The sequence below is a fragment of the Gopherus flavomarginatus genome, chromosome 23 (genome assembly GCF_025201925.1).
Source record: "Gopherus flavomarginatus isolate rGopFla2 chromosome 23, rGopFla2.mat.asm, whole genome shotgun sequence".
Classification (NCBI taxonomy): Eukaryota; Metazoa; Chordata; order Testudines; family Testudinidae; genus Gopherus; species Gopherus flavomarginatus.
Genome location: NC_066639.1, coordinates 16548967 through 16572215, shown reverse-complemented (window position 1 = coordinate 16572215; position 23249 = coordinate 16548967). Strand labels below are relative to the sequence as shown.

At 48.3% G+C, this 23249-nt stretch overlaps 1 protein-coding gene across 3 annotated transcripts in view; it reads left to right on the top strand.

Annotated features, from left to right (window-relative positions):
* The window catches only part of ZCWPW1 (zinc finger CW-type and PWWP domain containing 1), a 28910-nt gene extending 6000 nt beyond the window's left edge, over nt 1-22910 (top strand). The window contains exons 4-15 of one of the 3 annotated variants that reach the window (XM_050933289.1): nt 515-581; nt 3419-3570; nt 4131-4259; nt 5071-5187; nt 5900-6020; nt 9929-10004; nt 11156-11260; nt 15269-15349; nt 16608-16683; nt 19384-19448; nt 20503-20542; nt 21527-22910. In XM_050933289.1, the coding sequence (XP_050789246.1) occupies nt 515-581; nt 3419-3570; nt 4131-4259; nt 5071-5187; nt 5900-6020; nt 9929-10004; nt 11156-11260; nt 15269-15349; nt 16608-16683; nt 19384-19448; nt 20503-20542; nt 21527-21837 (1340 nt within the window). In that variant the 3' untranslated portion in view covers nt 21838-22910. Of the gene's footprint in view, nt 1-514; nt 582-3418; nt 3571-4130; nt 4260-5070; nt 5188-5899; nt 6021-9928; nt 10005-11155; nt 11261-15265; nt 15350-16607; nt 16684-19383; nt 19449-20502; nt 20543-21526 lie in introns of all 3 variants that reach the window. The other 2 variants (XM_050933288.1, XM_050933290.1) reach the window with 2 other exon arrangements.
* Nucleotides 22911-23249: the final 339 nt, after the last annotated feature.

The following is a 23249-nucleotide window of genomic DNA, read 5'->3' as shown; positions in this document are numbered from 1 at the left end:
GATCATCATAATGTTCCCCTCTGGCCTTAAAGCAAATAAATTGTCTTAAAGACTCAAGTGCGTGCTTAACCTGGGGCCTGTGAAAACTTAACGGCAGTGTGGCCTAGTGCATAGAGCACCATCCCAGGACTAGGAGCTGTGGCCTGCTGGGTGACCGTGGGCAAATCGCTTCCTTGTGCTGTGCCTCACTTTCACCACCTGTAAAGTGGGAATAATGATATTGACCTCCTTTGTAAAGCACTTTGAGCTCTCTTCTGATGAGTGCTAGATATTATTGATTTGTATTATTATTTAAGGGGCGCCGCAGCGAGTCACTTTACAGGGTTGCAGCCTGTCTAGCTGAAACGACAGCGTGCAGAAAATCTGTCAGCCCCCGGAAATGCATTTCCCTCCGTAGCCCAATTATTACCTGGATCGACATCCAACCTTTAAATGTGTGACGCGTCATGAGATTATAACCATCTAGGCACACTTTGAAATGATAAAATGTGTGAGCTCTACTCTCAATTTGCAGAAGAGTCCAAGAGGCCATTTCACCAGGCAGAAGCTACCGAGGCGGCAGAACCACAAGGTTTAAAGAAGTGAGTGTATATCAGTCCCTGGGCAATCAATCCCCATTATTCTGCAGTATATTGGATTATGCCTTGCGTTAAGATTGTAGGGCCAGTTACTCTCAGAAATACGTCCTTCAGCCAAAGGGTGAGTTCCCCGCCTTGCGTAAACAGGTGTAACTCCATTGAAACTGGACACTAGAAAGTTTAGACTTGAAATTAGACAAAGATTTCTAACCATTAAAGGAGTGAAGTTCTGGAACAGCCTTCCAAGGGGAGCAGTGGGGGCAAAAGACACATCTGGCTTCAAGACTAAACTTGGTAAGTTTAGGGAGGGGATGCTATGATGGGATAGCCTAATTTTGGCAATTAATTGATCTTTGATTATTAGCAGGTAAATATGCCCAGTGTTCTGTGATGGGATGTTAGATGGGGATGGGATCTGAGTTACTACAGAGAATTCTTTCCTGGGTGCTGGCTGGTGAGTCTTGCCCACATGCTCAGGGTTTAGCCGATTGCCCTATTTGGGGCCGGGAAGGAATTTTCCTCCAGGACAGATTGGCAGAGGCCCTGGAGGTTTTTCGCCTTCCTCTGCAGCGTGGGGCATGGGTCACTTGCTGGAGGATTCTCTGCAGCTTGAGGTCTTCAAACCACAATTTGAGGACTTCAGTAACTCAGACATAGGTTAGGAGTTTGTTACAGGAGTGGGTGGGTGAGATTCTGTGGCCTGTGTTGTGTAGGAGGTCAGACTAGATGATCATAATGGTCCCTTCTGACCTTAAAGTCTATGAGTCCATGAATCAGATCGCCGCCATCGGGGAATCTGGCCCAAATTTAATAAGTCCCAGCATAAAGCCTATCTATGAGGTGTGTGAACCAAGGTTACACAATATGCGCTTCTCCTCTTTCTAGCTAGTTGTTTCCAAATAGCGCTAGCTGGGCAAACACAAGGGAGGCATCCCTTATCTGTAGCCATGGAAACAGAGGGAAAAGAACCCGTGAGGAAGAGTGACAGAGTCAGGCCGGTGTGAACAGTCAGGGGAGCAGGGAAGAGAAGGCCAGGGAGGAAGGGAGAGATGGGGGGCCTGTTACCTAAAAGAGAGTCTGGAAAAACCAGAGCAGCTGGGAACTTTAACAACTGAGGTTAAAGCAGAAGGAATCCAGAAGCGGACAGTGGACTTTCTGTCCTGCGGCAGTTCTCTTCTGTTCTGTCCAGGGTCTTATCCCACCTTCATCACCCTCGTATAAAGATAAGGAAAATGGCTCTCCTTTGTGAAGCGTGGGGAGACCTACTGACTGCGTAAGAGCTAGGTGTTTTTATTTAGTAAGTGACTAACGTTGGTCTCGAGTGCTGTGTTCATCCTCTCCCCAGAGGCAGGGTCCCACATGTGCTGGAGGGTCGTGTTTTGGTAGGGTTGTGCGATACCTCCACCCACTGCTCTGTGTTTCCTTCCAAGAAGGGAGGGAGGGCGGAGCAGTGCTCCTGCGGTTAGGATGGTCCTGACTTCCTGTGCCTGGCTCTGAGAAGACTGGTCACCCAGAGTTCCTGTCCCGCATATCCTGGGCCCAGGCTGTGAAGCAGAAAAGGGCCGCGCCCTCCAACTGGACTCAGTCAGCTCGTGAAATCCTGATATTTCGACACTCATGTTCCTCCCGAACTGGGGAAAGTGTCAACATTTTGAGCCGGTGTTCTGCAAAATCGTGATTCAGATCTACGTAGAAACGGGGATGTGAACTGGTGACATGTTGGGTTGACGCCAGCTGCCACAGGGTTTCTGGGGAGTTGTACACATTTTTGGGCAGGGACTGTCCCTCTCATGGTGTATACACGCTGTGGCTGGCACACGGGAGCCCTGCGGGTCCTGCCATCTTAGACGTAATCGATAGTAATAATCCATATTTCCATTCGTTCTTGTGAATCAGAGCAGCGGTGGGGCTGGGAGGCAGGAATCCTGGGTTCTAGTGCCCAGCTGTTTAGAGAAAGCAGGGGGGAGTTGGGATCAGGATCTCTGGGTCTTATTCAAAGTTCTGGTAGGGTAGCTGGCGCTGGAGGAAATGGGAGTAGGACTTCTGGGTCCTATCCCTGGCTGTGGGAGAAGAGTGGGGTTAGAGCAGCGGGAAGGGGAAGGTTTAGCAGTGAGAACAGAGAGCTGGATGTCAGATTTCCCAAATTCCCATCCTGGCTTTGCCTCTATCTTCCCTTCTCCGTGACTGTGTTTCAGTTAAAATGTCCTCGTCGCGCCTTCAGTTAAAATGGCCCGAGTGTCTTGCGATCGCCAGAGGAACGCAAATGTGTGTCGCTGCCATTCGCGCAGAGCATGAGGCTGTTACCATTCCCAGGGATTGCGTATAACTAAGCCAGCCTCCTCATGTTTGTTTAGCTTATCGACTGGGACCTTTTGCCTTTTTTATCTTCGTTTGTTGCAAGGGAAGCGGGAAGGGGAATGCACCTGCTTTAGAAGCGTAAGATACGCTCTGGCCTCTAGGTGGTGCGTGTTCTCTGTAAAAATATTATCCACCCAAAAGAAACTGTGTGAGAAAAAACCAAAAAGCAGGATATTCAAAGGGGTGCAGAGACCCGATCCCCCTCTCACCCCCTGGGCAAAACGGATGTGAAATGAGAACTGTTGTTTTTCCACATCTTTTTTGCACCATGTACCTGACTAATATGATCTATCTATAGCTCCATGCCCGCTCTGTCTCATTGATATAGGCAGGTGTACTGTCATCTTTAAGATACTCAGGTTCATCTCCTGTGAACAGTGAGTTGAGGGTTCGTCTTTTTGTTGTGTGTTTGTGCAGCCCCAGCAGGTAATCCAAACAATAAATAACAATCATGAATTGATCCTCGCCAACGTTTGTTTTAGGGAGACTTTCGAAACATCCCGACCTGCAGGGAGTTTGGTCCCGTACAGCGATGAGCCGAAAGGAACAGTCTCTGCTGTGGACCTAAAAGATCCTCTGCCCAAAGCAAAGAAACGCAATAAACTTTCTTTAAACAAGATGAGAAAGGAAACGCGTAAGTCTTTTGTGTGTGCGAAGACAGATATGGCCAATGGTCGGGGCCTTACCGGGTGAGGATGAGAAACTGACGAGCCAAGTCAGATGTTTCTTTGGTGCAATCCTGCTTATTTACCAAGATTGTCCACAAAGTCTTGTTTCCTTGAACACAGTAGACACACATAACAGCAGGCAGTTTCTTTAAGCCAGGGCTGAAGTAGGATTTTAGCCCTCTGTACTGAAGTGCGTTTCCCCGATGGAAGCAGAGATGTGGAGCAGTTTAAGTATGAGAGACGTGTGCTCCAGTACTTGTCGCCTACCAGCAGGCCTGTGACTTTGACCTGCCGTGTGGGAAGACTTCTGCCTTAGTTCTTCAAGCCCAGTGGGGATGCAGAGGGAAGAAAGTAGCTGCTGGAAGGTGACACTCCCCCCATGCCCCCCGCTGGGATGAGTGACTGAAACCGGAGCCCCCATCCAGACAAAGAATAACTCCACCGCCTGCTGTGTCACAACAGTCTCTGCCCCCACCTGCCCCTGTCTGTGTTTTGAAGTCTTGTGTTTTCTCTTTGTTGCTCGCAGATGAGGGCCCAGAAGCATACAAAGAAAGGCGTAAGCGTCACCGGAAAGGAGAGCCGAAGAAAATAGTTCAAGGCTACACCCTGATCACTGACCAAGAGGAAACAGAGGAAGGAGGAGAAAGCACTTTCAGTGAGCTCAGGCCTGTGTTTCTGAAAGTTTAACGCGGGGAGAGGAGGGCCGAGAGGGAAACCTGGGTGTAAACTGAAGAAACCTGGCGACTTCCAGCACTTAATTTGGCACTGGCCCCACACCTTCCAAAACCACGGGCAGGCCTTGTCTACAATCAAGGAAATTAATCTGGATTAATTAAAGGTGTGAATTTAAACCAGATGATGTAGGAATGTTCCCGTTCAGCATAAAAATGGCCTTCGTAGTTTAATAATCCCAAGTTTAGAAATCAGTGGCTCTCAAAGCGCATCGCACTCTTTGATGTGTTTATCCTCACAGCAGCTCTGTGTGGTAGATTATCCCCATGCTACAGGTGGGAAACTGAGGCACAGAGAGGAAGCTTCTGGCACTGCAGGAAACTGACAGGTTTTGTAGGTTCCAAGGCCAGAAGGGACCTCTGTGATCATGTAGTCTGCCACACAAAGGCTTGGTCCAGGCTAGCTCATCCAAGATAGTTTATCAAATTAGGGATGCCCATAAATCAGTGGTTTGATCATTGGCCTGCTAAACCCAGGGTTGTGAGTTCAGTCCTTGAGGGGGCCATTTGGGGATTGGTCCTGCTTTGAGCAGGGGGTTGGACTAGATGATCTCTGGAGGTCCCTTCCAATCCTAATAATCTATGATTAACTGAAATCACCTGTGTAGTGATGTTGAGATTAACTACATTGCGGCCGGTTCCTTGTCTTTGACGTCCGATTTTGGAGTCTCCAGTTTGTGCAAGGCGCTCGTAGTGGGCCTGCAGCTGCTGTGTGTTTGTGTTGCTGTGCTGTAGATCAGTGCGTGGCGTGGGTCCAGTGTTCTTATCCCAGCTGTGAGAAATGGCGGCGTCTTAGCAGCAATGCAGATCCCTCTGTTCTTCCCGAAGACTGGACGTGCAGCCAAAACACAGGTAAACAGGAGAGTGGCCTCTAGGTCACCAGCTCAAATCTAGCCCAAGCTGCTAGTGATTATTTGATTGGTTGTCGAGGGGAACAGGTTTGTTAGCTTCAGTCTAAATTCTAAAGCACAAGTGTCCTTGTCACAAAAATCCTCCACAGTAGGGCCTAGAAAGCAGCTTTTCCAGGCCATTCTTCTCCCATTTAGTCACTCAAACAAGGGCCGTTTAGGGCTGGATTTTCCACAAAAGCTCTCCTTCCTGCTGGCCTGAGAGCTTTGCAAACCCTTTGGAAATAGGATTCGCTCTCTTTTGAAAACCCAGGGCTGGTTGCAAGAGCTGAGAAGTCTTGAAATTTGTCCTGGTTGGTGTTGAGGCTTTAGATCCAACCTGATTGCAATTCTGAGGCAAAAATCACCTTTCCATTGCTTCTGCTCTGACAGGCCATTGCAAGGCAGGTTTCATTTCGGCAAAGTTGAACGCTTCGTTCCGGCGTTACCAGTTTGACTTTTGTATTATGTTATATTACATTATCATAGATGAGATGAATCGAAACAAAACGATACGGTAAGGTTGAAATGAAATCTTTCATTTCACGAAAAATTCTGAGATTTCTACTTCACACTCCCAACGCGAGATTAAACAAAATGTCACAATTCTCAGAGTTTCCCCGGGGGAGGCTATTTCCCACTCAGCTGTGACAGTTGACGAGGTTTGTTTATTGCAGACCCGCAGTACAAAAGCTGTGATGTACCCGAGGAGACGTGGTCGGGATCTGAAAACGAGGTCGTCTATGCTACCTACGTGCCTGGGTCGATCATATGGGCCAAACAGTTTGGCTATCCATGGTAGGTGTCACCGCCCTGTGCCTCAGGTTCTCCTCCCAACCTTTGTCTAGTTAGACCTTGGGTTAGTGTCTGTCTCTCACGCTGAGCCTGGCACAATGGGAGCCCTGGTCTCGATTTAGGCCTCTTGCTGTTCCTCTCATATAAATAATTTAAAAGAACACGGTGGCACCATTGGAGATCGGGCGCTGCACCAACAGGTAGTGAGAGACAATCCCTGCCCCAGCAAGCTCACAGACTCAATAAATAAGACAACCACAGGGTTATTTTTCTGAACGGGGAAGAGCTGGGGCCTAGAGACATTGGGGCTACGTCTTCACTGCACAGATAACCTGGGCTCTTACTCAGGTGTTTCTCCTATCCCCGCTCCTGTCCACACACACAGTGGTGCTTTTGAATCTGGCCCGGTGGTGTGCTCAGAAGGACAGACAGGTTCGCGTTCGCCCACAATTCGCTGGGGACGAATCATGGAGTGGCTCAGCTTACTGGCGTGTTAAGGGCCCTGAGATGCGCTCCCGAAGTCTTGGCGACACACAGGGCATCTCAGCACCGGTGAGAACTCAGCACGTCGGATACGGCTCTGCAGAGTGGCTGCTCACGCCTGGGCTAGGCTGATCACTCAGGCTAACTCTGCCGTGAAGACAGACCCCAGATGGCTCCCACCCAGAGTCTGAGGCAGAGCTGTGAATCAGTGGGTGAGTCCCACTGCAGTACCTTTCCAAATCCCTCCCACCCACGGCCTCTGCTGTTACATAGGGAACTACTGGTGCCGCTGTCCTCTGAGTCAGACATAAAGCCAAAGATCACATCTACACTTCACAAGTAAAATTCCCACTGCTCGTTCCGTTCTGCTTCCCCAAATTCCCCCTTCCACTTTCAATGGGATATGAAAATCTTTCTTCGTCTCCCACCCCAAAGTGCTAAGCTGTGTTGCTGTGCACCGTTTATCTGCTGCTGTGCACCACCTCGGAAGTGGCTGCATCTCAGCACTTGGTGAGGGATACCTGTATAAGGAGCCATCCTGCCCAGAGGCAGTTGCATCTCAGGACTTTATGAGGGTTCCCTGTATCGCCATTCTGACCGAGAAGCTGCTGCATCTCAGCGCCAGGCGAGGGATCACTGTATAAACAGCTGCCCCACCCCAGAGGTGGCTGCATCTCAGTGAAGGATCCCTGTATAAACAGCTGCCTCATTCCACCCCAGAGGTGGCTGCATCTCAACAGTGGGGGAAGTGATACCCGTGTAATATGTGTATCAGTGTTCAGATGTCCTGTGAACTTCACAGGTTAAAGAGACTAGAAATGCCAATAGATATCAGTTGTGTGGCAGCACGGTGTGCTCACATCTCCTTTGGGGACGGGCTCATTAGCCCACGCCTGCTTGGGGAGCCAGAGGTTGGGAATACAAGCTGCAGTGCAGAGGGCCTGGCCTGCCTCCCACATGATCTTGTTTTCTTCCATGCCGGTGGGATCAAAGAGATGCCAGCGAGAAACTCTCCAGTGGAGACTGGCTTGCTGGGGTCTTTACAACAGCTGACTGCTGGAATCCCTCGCTGTGCTGTCCAAGTGTCCCCTGGCCTTTCTGGGCACTCTGCAGCCGCAGCTGCCGTCTTCAGCTGAAAAACACAGACAGAGGCCTCTTCCCCCGACGGGAAGCTGGCAAATCTCAGTCGCTCAGCGTAGGCTCCCCCAGGTGCTCTGCCCCCGCAGGGAGATGCATGCAGGGAGACCCATGCACGGGCAGGCGTTTGCCTGAAATTTAAGGGCACCGTGCTTAAAAGACAATCGATTCTTACACAGGCTTGGCGGGGAACAGCTCCCAGTTCCTCTCCCATTGTTGTTAGCGGGAGTTTTACCAGGCCTGTGAATTTAAAGATTTTATGAAGGCAGATGGCTATTAAACCTCAGGACCTCAGCAACAAGAAGGTCAAGGTTATACTTACAGTTTTCCAGCACAGGGATGTCGATTAGGGGTGTGATTTTTTTTTTTTTAAACCGACGGAGCTATGCCAGGAAATGGCCTGGGCTATACTGAAAAGTTACATCAGCATGGCAGCTTTGGTCAGAGGTATGAAAAAGCCTAGTGTAGATGCAGCTGTGACCGTTAAGGTAGGCCTGATCTACACCAGAAAATTAGGTCGGCTTAACTGCGTCAGTTGGGGCAGTCGTGCCGCTGTAGCGTGTGAAGTGTAGACAAGCCAATAGCTAACTTCGTTTGGGAGGTGATGTTCCGACAACAACAGAAACCCCCCCTTTGTCAGCAGGGGCGGCTCTGTGTATTTTGCCACCCTAAGCCCGGCAGTCAGGTGGCTTTCGGCGGCGTGCCTACGGGAGGTCTGCTGGTAACATGGATTTGGCGGCATACCTGTGGGAGGTCCGCTGGTAACACGGATTTAGTGGCATGCCTGCGGGAGGTCTGCCAGTACCGTGCCTTCGGCCAAGGCCGCCCAGATGTGGGGGGCAAGTGGGGCAATTTTCCCCAGGCCCCGCAGGGGCCCCCAGGAGAGATTTTCGGGGCCCTTGGAGCAGGGTCCTTCACTTGCTTTGGGGGCCCCGGAAAACTCTCGCTGGGCCCGGGCCCCCAGAGCTTCTTCCGCTCTGGGTCTTGGGTGGCAATTCGGCGGCAGGGGGGTCCTTCTGCTCCAGGACCCACCGCCGAAGTGCCCCGAAGACCTGTGGCGGGGGGTCCTTCCGCCCTGGGACCCACTGCCGAAGACTCCAGGCCCCCTGAATCCTCTGGGCAGCCCTGCCTTTGGCGTACCCACTGCCGAATTGCCACCAAAGCTGCGGGACCGACAAACCTCCCACAGACATGCCGCCAAAAGCCACCTGACTGCCGCCCTCACAGCAACCGGCAGGCCGCCCCCCGTGTCTTGCCACCTCAGGCATGTGCTTGCTGCGCTGGTGCCTGGAGCTGCCCCTGTTTGTCAGGATAGGCTCCGTCCGCCTCCAGGCATCTGTCAGGATAGTTTCTGTAATGTAGACCTATCCAAAGCCTTCATGTAACATAATTCTACTGGGATAACCATGCCTATACCAGTTCAGGGGAACCAACGTAAGCTTTATTGGCGTAAGTGCTTTTGCCGTGATACATCTGTGTTCATGGTAGAGGGTTTGCCAGCACAGCTATACTGGGATAGCTAAACCTGCCAACGAGGCCTTTTGAAACAGAACGACATCCCAGAAATGTGCACCGTCCACTCAGAGATTCATAGGTTCAGACGCAAGAAGGAACCGCTGTGATCATCTGGTCTGGCCTGCTGTATTACACCGGCCATGGGACTTCCCCCGAAATAATTCAGGGATTTAAGGCTTGTCTTCGCTACTGTCACTACCAAGAGATGGAAGATATGTCAGCAGGAGACACCGCTTTAAGTCGATGTAACTTACATCGTTCAGGGGTGTGTGTGTGTGTGGTTTTTTCACACCCCTGAGCGATGTACATTGCGTCAACTTTAGCGGAAGTGTAGACAGGCCTGGAAGGAGCTCAGTCTGTGTGGATGTTTTTCTGGAAGATATTCTTTACCAACACAACTTGCTGGGCTACCTCTGAGGTTGTCGTGTCAACAGATCACCACAAATGTGTTATCCGCTGCACTATTCCCACTTCTTGTACCCTTCTAGAAAACAATAGTGACATTTCAGAGGCCAGCTGGCTTCCAGGGAGTGGACTACAGTCGAAAACACAGCCGCTGGCTGCGTGTCTCTATCTCGTTCCCTTCCTCACATTTTATTCCGCTCTTCTGAGGGTTCTTGATTTCAGGAATGGACGGAGCAGGTTGACTGGACAGTGCTCTAAACGTTGGTACCACATAAAGCAACTCCCACCTTTTTGTGTGTTAACTTCTCAGAGGAAATCAGAAAATGAATGGCCCGACCTGAACTGCTGTTCCCCTTTTCTTGTGCATGCAGGTGGCCTGCCATGGTGGAGTGTGACCCTGACATCGGGGAGTATTTCCTCTTTTCATCCCGGCTGGATTCTCTTCCTGTAAGTGGTATTGTATTTTACACCAGGGGGTCACACACTTTGTGAACTCATTACACCCACCAGAGGGGGCCGTTTCTCCCACAAGCCCCCTGTGTGCCACCCTCCCATCCCCTTGTATGTTGGGGACTCCCTACACTCCCCACCCCCATGCCAGGAGCTGTGTGTGCCCCTCATTCTCCTTACCCCTGTCTCCACCTCCCCTCCCCATGGCAGGGCTCTGTGTGTACCCCTCTGACATGGAGTCACCGGGCAATGCTCTGGAACTACCCCATATGAAGCAAGGCAGGACTCGGGGGGAGCCTCCTCTCTCAGCGCAGACTGTCTCCAGGGCAAGAAGCTTACGCAGCTTCGGCCTTCCTGGGTCTGATCTCGGAGCAGCTTCCCCCAGCAAGTCCGCCCAGGCGGGGGTCCTGGGGAAGCCAGAGGGTCCTGCCCCCCAACTCCGCAGTCAGACGTGACTCTCAGCCAGTCAGTAAAACAGAAGGTTTATTAGATGGCAGGAACATGGTCCAAAACAGAGCTTGTAGGTACAGTAAACAGGACCCCCTCAGTCAGGTCCATCTTGGGGCCAGGGAGGCCAGAGCCCCGTCTGGTCTCTTTGTTCTCCAACACCTTCAGCTGGCACCTTTGCAAGGGAGGGTCCCAGGCCATCAGTTGCCAGGAGACAGAGTGTCGGCCATTCTCCGTGCAGACACCATCACACTGGCAAGGCTCTGCAACAATCACACCCCCTTATCCCACCACCTAGATACTTAATAAATGCATAGGGGAAACTGAGGCACACACAGTATTCAGAGAAAACATTAAGAACATTCCCACTTTGTCACACCCTCCATACCTCCCCCCATGTATAACAAGACTTCCCCATCTTCTCATATTACCGGTGTGGTTGACACAGCTTCTGCTGAGTCCATATACACCTTGTCTGGTCATTTATCAGCCTCACAGAACAAAGGATGCTCTCTCTGTAATCTCCCCTGCAATCCCATGCCAACCAAACCTTTCATCCCACTGAAAGGGTTACCTCACTGAGGACATCAACCAGACACCATGGATTTAGCAGGGACACCACACCCACCATGTCTGTCTCTAGGAGTTAATGTAACAATCTGACCCAAAGTTAATTCAGTCCTGTCCATTTCTCTTTTCAGTCCAAGTACCATGTGACGTTTTTCGGCCAATCTATCAGCCGCGCCTGGATCTCTGCGACCATGCTGAGGAACTTCCATGAGTTTTCCACAGACAGCCTGGGTTTGGTAAATAGTGGGTTCCCCCAAGGATCTGCACTGGGACCAGTGCGGTTCAACACATTCGTAAATGATCTGGAAAAAGGGGGGTGAACAGTGAGGTGGCAAAATTTGCAGATGATGCAAAATTTCTGAAAATAGTTAAGTCCGAAGCACACTGTGAAGAGTTACAAAGGGATCTCATTAAACTATGGCAGACAAAATTCAGTGTTGATAAGTACAAATTAATGCACATTTGAAAAAATAATCCCAACTACAAGTACCAAAACGATGGGGCCTAAATCATGTTATTCACACTCAAGAAAGGGATCTAGTAGTCATCGTGGATAGTTCTCTGAAAACATCTGCTCGATGGGCAACGGCAGTCAAAAAAGCGAACAATGTTAGGAACCATTAGGAAAGGGAGAGATAAAAAGACAGAAGATTTCATAATGAACCCATGGTACACCCATATCTTGAATACTGCGTGCAGATCTGGTCACCCCAGCTCAAAAAAGGTATCTTAGAATTGGAAAAGATGCAGAGAAGGGCAACAGAAGTGATTAGGGGTATGGAACAGCTTCTGAATGAGGAGAGATTAAAAAGCCTGGGACTCTATCACATCTATTCTTGGTCGTCACTTTTCTAGAGGTCTATAAAATCATGAATGGTGTGGAGAAAATAAATAGGGAAGTATTATTTTCCCCTTTGCATAACACAAGAACTAGAAGTGACCCAATGAAATTAATAGGTAGCAGGTTTAAAGCAACCAAAGGGAAGTATTTCTTCACACGATACACAGATAACCTGTGGAACTCCTTGCCAGGGGATGTTGTGAAGGCCAAAAGTTTAACTGTCTTCCAAAAAGAAACAGATAAGTCCCTGGAGGATAGGTCCATCAATGGCTATTAGCCAAGATGGTCAGGGGGACAACCCCATGCTCTGGGCATCTATAAACCTCCTCCAGAAGCTGGGGCTGGATGAGAGGGGGTGGATCACTTGAAATTCCAGTCCCATATCCAAGGCCAGATGGCCCAGGTTCTCACAACGCCACAGTAATGTTTTAAGGTGGTACCAGGTCCAGGAGGCAGTTGATTATGGAACTGGTGTATCCAAATGGATTAATGGATTGTCTGACCAGATCCTTCAGTTTAGACCAGGCTTGGTCTCTCAACACAAACATTCTGGCCTGAGTGTTTCACGTAGGAGGTTTTCTGTCCGTGGACCTATTTGCAACCTGACAGAACAAGTGATGTCCCTGTGATGGTTCTAGGCTACCCAGGACTGTATTAACAAAGATCAAGATTTAAGAGATAGCGAGTGAGGATAATGGAAACAGAAAGGGTTACATCTAAAATAAAACTGTAACATGGTTCTTGAGACTGAATAGGCTAAATCAGTTTATCTTACCCAAATATCCTTTGCAGCATTGCAACCAAGCCCGGCTGAGATCCCATTTTCATGAATGTAATCACACTGCCTGATCACATCCTAGGTGTAGGATAAAGTGGTGTCTCCCTTGGCTTCTCCTTATATTCTCCAAAGTGCGTTGTTAGTACCTCAGAGTCGGGATGATCTTGAGCGTGCTGCCTACCGGCCACATTCACATGCCCCTGCTGACTTCATGTGTAAAGGGCTCCTCATCATGTTAACTTATAATGCTTATTTTATGTGGGGATTGACAGAGACAGGTAGAATAAACATCCTTTGTCTGGAGAAACCTGCCTTAACACGGACTTTGGGAACTTATTTGTAGCATACATTCATACATAACTCCTTATGTAATATTTGTTTGTGCATTTCACAATGATGCAAATGACCCTGCCTTTCATTTAAGACCTTGCATGACCTTGGCTTGCCTTTAAGACCTTACATAATATTCTTTGGTGACTCAGAATGTACAGGCTAGCATCAGGATATTCTTGTCACCTCCTTGCCAGTTAGCATAGTCCCCATTCCTGCTCCAGAATATCTCACAGTCCTGGATCGATATTGGACACTTTCCTATTTCCATGGGACAAGGACCTCCTGTATTTTTTCTCACTGGTACTCCTGATGGTCATTATCAAACTCAAGCAAGAGCACAGCCGCATAATCCGTATAGCTTCTCCTTGATGGAGACAGACGTGGAGTTCAGACCCCCGCAATCTGTCCTTACTGTCACCAGCGGCCAAAGACCTCCTGACGCAGAACCGTGGATGAGTGTTGCACCCAAATTTTCACTTGTTGCACCTCATAGCATGGTTCATCAGTGGTTGTGTGAAGGGGAAACCCATTTCTCAACAGCTATCCAGAACAATCCTCTTAACAGTAGGAAACCTTCCACAGGAACTACTTACAAAGCGTTTCTCCATTTGGATGGCTCTCCATCATGTGTCTCCAACTCAGGCTAACATTCACACACCCCTGGACCATCTTTTGCAGATTAAGTAGTCGAGTTTAATGCTCAACTCTGTTAACGTATGTCTAGTGACCATTTCGGCTTTTCATCCTCAAATAGATGCCAAGGCTGTTTTTTCCTCACCTGATCGCAATCAGATCCTTGAAAGGTCTTAATAGATTATTCCTGGTGATCAGAGACCCAGCACCATCTTGGAACTTGACTTTGGTCTTGTCTGCTCTTACGGACCTTCCTACGCACTATGCTCTTTTCTTCACCTATCAGCAACGGTCACATTTTTAGTGGCCAATAGACTAGATGTGTTGCTCATGGATCCACCGTACACAGTTTTCTACAAGGACAAAGTCCAGCTTAGGCTACACCCCAAATTCCTCTCCAAGGTGGCCTCTGACGTGCACATGAACCAATCTGTGCACCTTCCCAGTCTTTCCAAAGCCGCATACCACTAGGGATAAGAGAAGACCCTTTCAGACTCAGTGTTTCTCGCACGTTGGCTTTCTACCTGGACAGGACAAAGCCTTCCTGGCATCTTCCCATCTCTTCGTGTCACACGTGGAACGCATGAGGTACGTCGTCTGATAACTCGGAGATTCTCCATGTGGATCCCCAGCTGCATCACCGTGGGAGTAACGCTTCCTGATAGACTCACGGCGCCCTCCAACAGAGCAACCTCAGCCTCGGTAGCCTTTCTGGCACACCTCTCAGTTGTGGATGTTTGTCAATCCACACTGTCACCAGACTTCACTCACTGTCGGCCGCATCGAGGCAAATGTGGACAGGGCAGTCCTGCTGTCCCTCTTCCGAGGAGACTCCAAGTCCCTCCTCCTGCCATATGAGATCAAGAATCAGCTACCATGTCATGGACTCAAAGAAATAAAAAAAGCTACCTACCTTCTGATGACCGTTGGTTCTTTGGGCTGGACTGCACACGTCCATTGCACGACTCACCTTCCTTACCAATGCGTTGGCATCTGCTACTGAGTTTTGGTGTGAAAGAACTGGAGGAGAGATGGGGCATCTCTGTGGTTTATATTCTCACTCACAGCTTAAGTAGTTGGCATTGGGCAGGGCTGCCCCTACCGGCACCACTGGAGAAAACTCTCCGGCACTGATGCACGAGGCCTACGCACACCCGCAGCCATGGAGGTCGGGTCAGGAGCACGGATATCTAGTTCCTGCCGCTCTGTATCACACACGAGACTCTTTTCTGCCCCTTTTCCCCCTCCATTTTTTATGGCTTTTTTCTATTTTTTCAGTCCTTTTAAAAATCAGCTGGTTCATAGCTGTTTAGGAAATGTGCTTCCTCTTGATTTCTAGATAAGGCAAGGGTGTCAGTTTGCGGTCCTGTGATTCATCATGCCCATGGCCTTTGGGTCAACAGGACTTGCTGGCGCTCTGGCTTCAATTCTTTGTTTGTCTAGATGGTACGCTCTTTGGTGTAGGGACTGTTTCTCGCTCTCTGAGCCATGCCCAGCACACTGGGGCCTCAATCCCTGAGTGGACCTTCTGGGTGCTAAGTTAATGCAGCAAAACGGTCACACACGTAGTGGCCCGAGTAGTGAACTCCTCAGTCCCTCTATTCCCCCTCACATTTTAGGCACCACAGGAAGATCAACTGTCTCTCACTCTTTCAGAAGACGCTCAGGAGCAAAGATTACCGCCAGAAACTGGATTCTGCTGTGAGGATGGCAAAGGAAGCCGAGCGGATCAGCATTCAGGTATGAACACCGCTGGACTGCTGAGATCAGACCAGTCAGCATCCACCCAGGATCTTTGCGGGTTTCCCTGTGGGTCCCCCTGGGTGTTGGAGGGGGGTAACGCTTGCTTGCTCTTTGGATCTGGGAACAGATAGGCTTCATCTTCACGACGTGGTTAACTTGTATTAGGACAATCGAGTGCTCCTGTTAACTTAGGGTGACCAGATGAGAGGAAGAAAATATCGGGACACATGGGGGAGAGATGGGGGCTGAGCAAAAAAAAACCCACCGGAGTGCCGCCAGCAGAGCAAAGAAAAAAATAAAAATAAAAAAGCAGAGTGCTGCAAAATATCGGGACAAATTACATCAGGATGCGGGACAAACGCCTCAGTATTGGTACAGTCCCAATTTTATCGGGACGTCTGGTCACCCTATGTTAACTCGACCGCATCCACACACATCACTCATCTTCTGTGATGCTAGTAACTTGAGCTTGCTGGGATACAGGCTAAAGCCTGAATGAGGGCGAGCTTGGGATAAAGACTCCTGGGTCCTCTCCCCGGCTCTGGGAGAGGAGTGGGGGCTAGTGGGTTACAGCACGGGGGGCTGAGAGCCAGGACTCCTGGGTTCTCTTCCCGGCTCTGGGAGGGGAGTGGGGGCTGGTGGGTTACAGCACGGGGGGCTGAGAGCCAGGACTCCTGGGTTCTCTCCCGGGTGCTGGGAGGGGAGTGGGGGCTGGTGGGTTAGAGCAGGAGAGGCTGGGAGACAGGACTCCTGGGTTCTCCTCCCCTGTTACTCCTCCTTGGGCAAGCATCTGACGATTTAGTTTCCCTCGGAGGGGTATGGTGAAGGTTAATCATACAATGGTTGTACAATGCTTTGAGATGAGGAGGCGTGGGCTTATCTACACAAGGAATTATTCCTGAGTCACTGAGCCTGATGAATGCCCTGTGTAGATGCTTTTGGTTCTGGAAGAAGAGGGCCTTATTCAGAATGTGGTAGTGGTTCTTTATGGCTATGGGGCCATTTCCCGGTCCCTTGTCCACACAGTGTCCTCTAAACACCTAGATGCCTTCTCGGAGCAGTGGGTCTTGTCCGGAGTTCTCTATCTGCGGTCTCTCATGTTGAGCCTATGACCTTTGCTCCATTTGTGCATTTGGAGTTAAGTCCTTTGTTAAATCCTGGTTGTTTGGCCTCTCAAGGGGGCAATCACTCAGTGGACTCCACCCACAGCTCCCAGGATTTCAGCAGATGTTTCTTTTTTCTTCCCCTCCCTCAGGAGAGAGTGATGAGATTTGGGTTCGTCAGTCGATCCGGTGAGGGAGGTTTGCTAGAAGCTCACGAGGACTCGGAAGGTATCGTGCTGTAGCCTAGAGCTTTACCCCTCGATATCCCTCAAGTCAAATGACAAAAGGTTGAAGAATTTCACCCAGGTCCCGCTATACTGATCCCACTAACTTATAGACTCATAGACTCATAGACTCTAGGACTGGAAGGGACCTCGAGAGGTCATTGAGTCCAGTCCCCTGCCCTCATGGCAGGACCAAATACTGTCTAGACCATCCCTAATAGACATTTATCTAACCTACTCTTAAATATCTCCAGAGATGGAGATTCCACAGCTTCCCTAGGCAATCTATTCCAGTGTTTAACTACCCTGACAGTTAGGAACTTTTTCCTAATGTCCAACCTAAATCTCCCTTGCTGCAGTTTAAGCCCATTGCTTCTTGTTCTATCATTGGAGGCTAAGGTGAACAAGTTTTCTCCCTCCTCCTGATGACACCCTTTTAGATACCTGAAAACTGCTATCATGTCCCCTCTCAGTCTTCTCTTTTCCAAACTAAACAAACCCAATTCCTTCAGCCTTCCTTCATAGGTCATGTTCTCAAGACCTTTAATCATTCTTGTTACTCTTCTCTGGACCCTCTCCAATTTCTCCACATCTTTCTTGAAATGCGGTGTCCAGAACTGGACACAATACTCCAGTTGAGGCCTAACCAGCGCAGAGTAAAGCGGAAGAATGACTTCTCGTGTCTTGTTTACAACACACCTGTTAATGCATCCCAGAATCACGTTTGCTTTTTTTGCAACAGTATCACACTGTTGACTCATATTAAGCTTGTGGTCTACTATGAGCCCTAGATCTCTTTCTGCCATACTCCTTCCTAGACAGTCTCTTCCCATTCTGTATGTGTGAAACTGATTGTTCCTTCCTAAGTGGAGCACTTTGCATTTATCTTTATTGAACTTCATCCTGTTTACCTCAGACCATTTCTCCAATTTGTCCAGATCATTTTGAATTTTGACCCTGTCCTCCAAAGCAGTTGCAATCCCTCCCAGTTTGGTATCGTCCACAAACTTAATAAGCGTACTTTCTATGCCAACTTCTAAATTATTGATGAAGATATTGAACAGAGCCAGTCCCAAAACAGACCCCTGTGGAACCCCACTTGTTATACCTTTCCAGCAGGATTGGGAGCCATTAATAACTACTCTCTGAGTACGGTTATCCAGCCAGTTATGCACCCACCTTATAGTAGCCCCATCTAAATTGTACTTTCCTAGTTTATCTATAAGAATATCATGCGAGACCGTATCAAATGCCTTACTAAAGTCTAGGTATATCACATCCACCACTTCTCCCTTATCCACAAGGCTCGTTATCCTATCAAAGAATGCTATCAGATTAGTTTGACACGATTTGTTCTTTACAAATCCATGCTGGCTATTCCCTATCACCTTACCACCTTCCAAGTGTTTGCAGATGATTTCTTTAGTTACTTGCTCCATTATCTTCCCTGGCACAGAAGTTAAACTAACTGGTCTGTAGTTTCCTGGGTTGTTTTTATTTCCCTTGTTATAGATTGGCACTATATTTGCCCTTTTCCAGTCTTCTGGAATCTCCCCCGTCTCCCATGATTTCCCAAAGAACTTGTGCAGGACAAAAGGATCTTCCAGTCTGGATCGGAAGAGAGGAAGTGGTGGGGAATCCACTGCTGCCCTGAGAAGTTAATCACCCACACGGGGAAAAAATCGGTGCCTTGTTTGTGTTTTGAACGTGTCTGTCTTTAGCTTCCAGACGCTAGTTCTTTTCCGCCTTTCTCTGCTAGATTAAAGAGCCCTTTCGTACCCCGTCTTTTCTCCCTACATCGCGGTCAAGTCACCTCTCCATCTTCTTTTCAGAAGCTAAACGGATCACGCTTCATTACGTCTCTCACTCGCCGGCATTTTCTTCAGCTCTCCAATCCTTTTGGTAGCTTTCCTCTGTGCCCTCGCCAGTCTTTCAGCATCCTTCTAATGATGATCTTGTCTGACGTCCTGTATGACACAGGCCACAGAACCTCAAGTCATTCTTTGTTTGTTTGTTTATTTAGACTGTAAACTGTTTCAGGCAGGGACCGTCGGTGCTATTGTAAAGCAGCTCGTTTAAAAATAATGGTAATTCCGGTCATTGGTGTTTATCTAGCAGTGGGTCAGGATTGCATTCAGCACTCCTGTCTCACAGGGGCTAAGGAGGCAGATTTAATGGCTAGAGTCCCCGCTAAGTCTTGTGTGGTGTTGTCCTGTAGCATGATTTTCACTCAGAGGAAACGTTAGCGGCCTCTGTTTTAAACGAGGTCTGATTACAGGATTGTGGTGGTCCCATCAGGCCTTAGAATTTATGAATCACTCCTATTTTTCAATGGGGAAACCAAGGCATGGAGAGATTTATGTGATTTGTCTAAGGTTCCACACACAATTTGTGGCATGGCAAGGAACTACATGAGGGTGAGATTGGTAGCAGGAGCTACCCGTGCGGCCCTGTGGCCAGAAGTAGCAGCAGGGTGGTTTTATTCCCTCTGTATTAAATCGCCCGGGTCGAGGGGCAATTGCCTCCTTTGTCCCCCCACCCCCTCACCGGGCTTGCTGCCACCAGTGGCGCTCCCTTTTGGAATAATGATACATCTGCTAGGATTTGACGGTAGAACCAGGAACGCTGGTTCAGATCTGCAGTAAGTATGTCGTAAACACCTTACGTGTGCTCTGGAGAGCAAGTTATTGTTGTTGTCTTCTAGAGCTATTCAACGTGGCCCGAGAGCCCAGTGAAGAGAAGCAGCCCTGTGACGGAAATGAGAATATGGTATGTCAAACCAGAGATGGGAAAAGAAAGGGGTTTGTTCTCTTGTTTCCATTGATTCCGTCTCTCTCTGCACCCACCCTAACAAAAATGCCATATAGTAAATGCATCACCAACGCTTTCAGCTACAACTGTGCCCACAAAGATTATTGGACTGTTAGCCCCTAGGGGATGCTCAGTTTGCTTAGTTTATCCAAGCGAATAAGAGAAGATCTCGTAGACCAAAGCAGGAAGAGTTCCAAGGGCTGGCTGCTGCAGCGTCTTTAAATTGAGGAGATTAAAAAAAAACTGGATCTTTTCCTAAAAGATACTGGGATTTGTGAAACCCAGGTTCGGTTCACTCACTCTGTGACTTTGCATAGGTCACTTAGATCCTTGTCTACACAAACAATGAGTTTGCAGCATGCTGGGGTCTGAATGTGGCATGAGCTAGCTGTCCAAGTGGACCCTGCTAATTTGCATTAACAGTTCATTAATGCGCTTTGAGGACTACATCAAGCTGCATCAAGGAACTGTACGATCCATTCATTTCTTTTAAGATTTGTATTTCAGTCAGGGCTGCCCTAACAGAGAAAATGAGCCTACAGTGTAACAGCGATTTAAAAATGTCAAGTGTTGGCACATCTACCACTTCCCTCGGTCAGTATTTCCAGGGGTTAATTACTCTTCCTGTTAAAAACGTACCCCTTAGTTCCAGCCTGCATTTGTCATGCATTGGATCTTGCTCTGCTTTCATCTGCTGGACTAAAGAGCCCTTTTCAGAAATCTTCTTCCCAGGCAGCTATTCATAGACTAGGACCATATCATCTCAGATGAGCTAGATAGACCACGAATTGATCATAGATTATCAAGCCAGAAGGGACCATTATGCTCATCTAGTCTGGCCCCCCAGCATAACAGAGGCCATGGGGCTGAATAATCCTCGTCGCTCTTTTCTGAACCTTTTCCAATTGGTCAACACCCGCTTAAAGTGTGGGCATCGGAGCTGGACCCAGCATGGCAGTATAATATATATATATTCTTTTTCGTGTCCGACTAACCAATACTTGGGTTCTAGGTTGCGACTTCAGATTTTGAGGAGAAAACCTTTCTGAAAGGTTAGTGATACAACCCAGCTACTCCTGCAGTGGCTTTCAACGCCAAGGAAGGTAAAGTAACAAATTAAGAAAGGTTGGGGTGTGATACTTAAACTAGAATTGCTCACTCTCCTACCATCCTGGCTTTCACAGGGCAGGAGGAATTGGGAAGTTGACTTTCAGTTGCCTTAAACTCATGTATTCTTGCCCAAATCAGCCAGGATGAAATTCGTATCCGCTTCAGGCAGCAGGCTCTGTACAAACACAGAACAAACAGACAGTCCCTGCCCCAAAGGGATTACAGTCTTGTTTGTCTAAGACAAGAGCTAGAGACAGACAGAAGGACGAATACAAGCAGACAATGAAGTAGTGTGGGTTAGCATGACTGGCAGATGTCTTAACATACGGTAAAAGAGAGTTTTGAGGTGGAATCTGTAGGTGGATAGATGTGGTTGCGTCCGATCGGAGACGGAGTGCTTTAGTCTCAGTTCAATTCCCTCCCGTCACGCTTGGCACCAGCTGGCCTCCTGGCTAGCAACTTCAGCCATGAGGCCAAGGATCGAATGGACCCAGAGATCAGAATCCCTTCCCAGCCACCGCGGGGAGCAGTGTAAACACGTTGGAGTAGGAGTGCAAATCAGAAAAGCTGGGAGTGGACAATGGGATGGATCACTCAATGATTGTTCTGTTCATTCCCTTTGAAGCGCCTGACATTGGCCACTGTCGGAAGACAGGATACTGGGCTAGATGGACCATTGGTCTGACCGAGTACGGCTGTTCTCATGTAGTAATGGAGCCTTTAATGGATTTATCTTTGCGTTCTCTCCCCATGCCATAGGGATCTTGCGGGAAAAGTTTGGAGAATCCTGATCTATGAGGCTACGTTGATTCATCACTTGATTTCCCAGTGGGAGAGGAGGGGAGGTTTATGGCTCTCTGGTATGATTCATTCTTCCTTTTGCCTGTCGTATTCTGAGGATTGCGTTTGGTCTCTCTTCTTTGCAGGCCTTAAGAAGAAGTTAACTGTTCCGGGAAGCAACAGCTCAGGATCCAGCCAGCCCAAATCGGCAGCAGGAGGCAACAGAGTTAACCTGACACCGTCCTGTCGCGACAGCTTGAAGCCGGAGCTGGTGAAGACATTGCAGGTGAAAGACAATACCACCAGGAGCCACCCAAGGTCAAGTAGCAGTGATGAGATCCTTGAGGAATTCCAGGAACTGGGGGAGCTGGAGCAGGCCAAGGAAGCACGTGGGAGCCAGGAAGCGGAGAAAAACGAATCGTCGGAAGAGTGTTCCCTGGTCTTGTTTGAAGAGTAGCCATTGAAATAACAAACCTGCCAGGGGGCACCAGAGCTACCTCCCTGAAGGTAGTGGAGATTAGAGAAAAATTAGAAAGCACTTCAGAAAAGTGGCCAGTAGGAAAGTCAATCTAGTTTGAACTTGGTTTTTGTTTGTTGAAGATCTGAGACCGTTGGGACAGCAAACGTGGATTTTAACATCCAGCTCTCCCCCTTCTCAAATATTCATCTGTAAAGATAGGGGGAAAAATCCACAATAAGTGACCTGACCTGTTTTCTTAAAACTTAGGGTGCTGGATCTTGTTTTATTCTGGCAGCCTCATGTAGTGTGTCGTTTCCTTAGATTCCATTGGCAATGAGTGATTTAAAAAACAAAACCAAACCAGTTTTTGATCACTCAGGGAATTGGTTGATGGGGGTTGGTTGACGGGGTAAGATCCTCAGCTGGCGTACAGCGTTGTCAGTGGAATTACACGGATTTACATCAGCTACCGATAGACTCCTGTGTCTAAATTGTTGCCTTTATTTGTAAAAGTGGTACATTAAGGCTGAGATTTCCAGAGTCGCCTGATGAATATGGATGGTAAAATCGACAGGAACTGGGTATTCAGATCTGAAAGCATTTGGCATCATCAGAGTCCTTGATCTAGATTCCCATGCTCCTGTTCTATAATCTGTTATGTTCTAACTCCAGTGATACCTGGACTTCCTAGTTGCTACTGTTGTGTTTAACTAGTTACTGGATTTGTGGTTTTATGTTTATCTGTTACAAACTTGTAAAAAAGACTGGCTTGTATTCGTCCAGTAGGGTGAAATTTGCCCTGTAGAGAAAACCAACCCTTTGAAGGCATAAGTGGACATAAATAGACCTTATCCACAGAGATAAATTTCATGCAGAGAGTTTAGCCCAGGTTAAGGGTTGAATAAAGGTGGCAGAACTAGGACTTGAGTTTATGGCTGTGACCACCATCAGGTTAAACACTCATTTACAAGTAACGGTTTACACGTTAATAAAATCCTGCAGTCAGGCTGGGTTCTTGTTACCTGGTTGTAGATAAGCTAAAGCGTGATAAAAATCCATTTCTTGGTTCATTACGGTGTCTTTAACTCCATTGTTTTTAATGTTGCGTCACAACGTTGGTTTTCCACACCCACCCACACCAATCAGAGTAGCTTGACTAAGTAATGACTTAGACATGACGTGATCATCTACAGATATTTGATAGGAGCAAGGGGAGTTGCAGGGGCCTGGGAAACAGAATGTAGGGAATCTACAATCGTTCCCAGGATGTAGAAGATGTGATTCTTTAAATCTGGACACACTTAGTTAGGTTCCTAATACAACAAAGCTTTGATTGCTTGGATTGTTTTGTAGATGAATTTGATACTGGGCCTCTTGGTTTTAAGGCAGAAAAATATTGAAGAACCGAA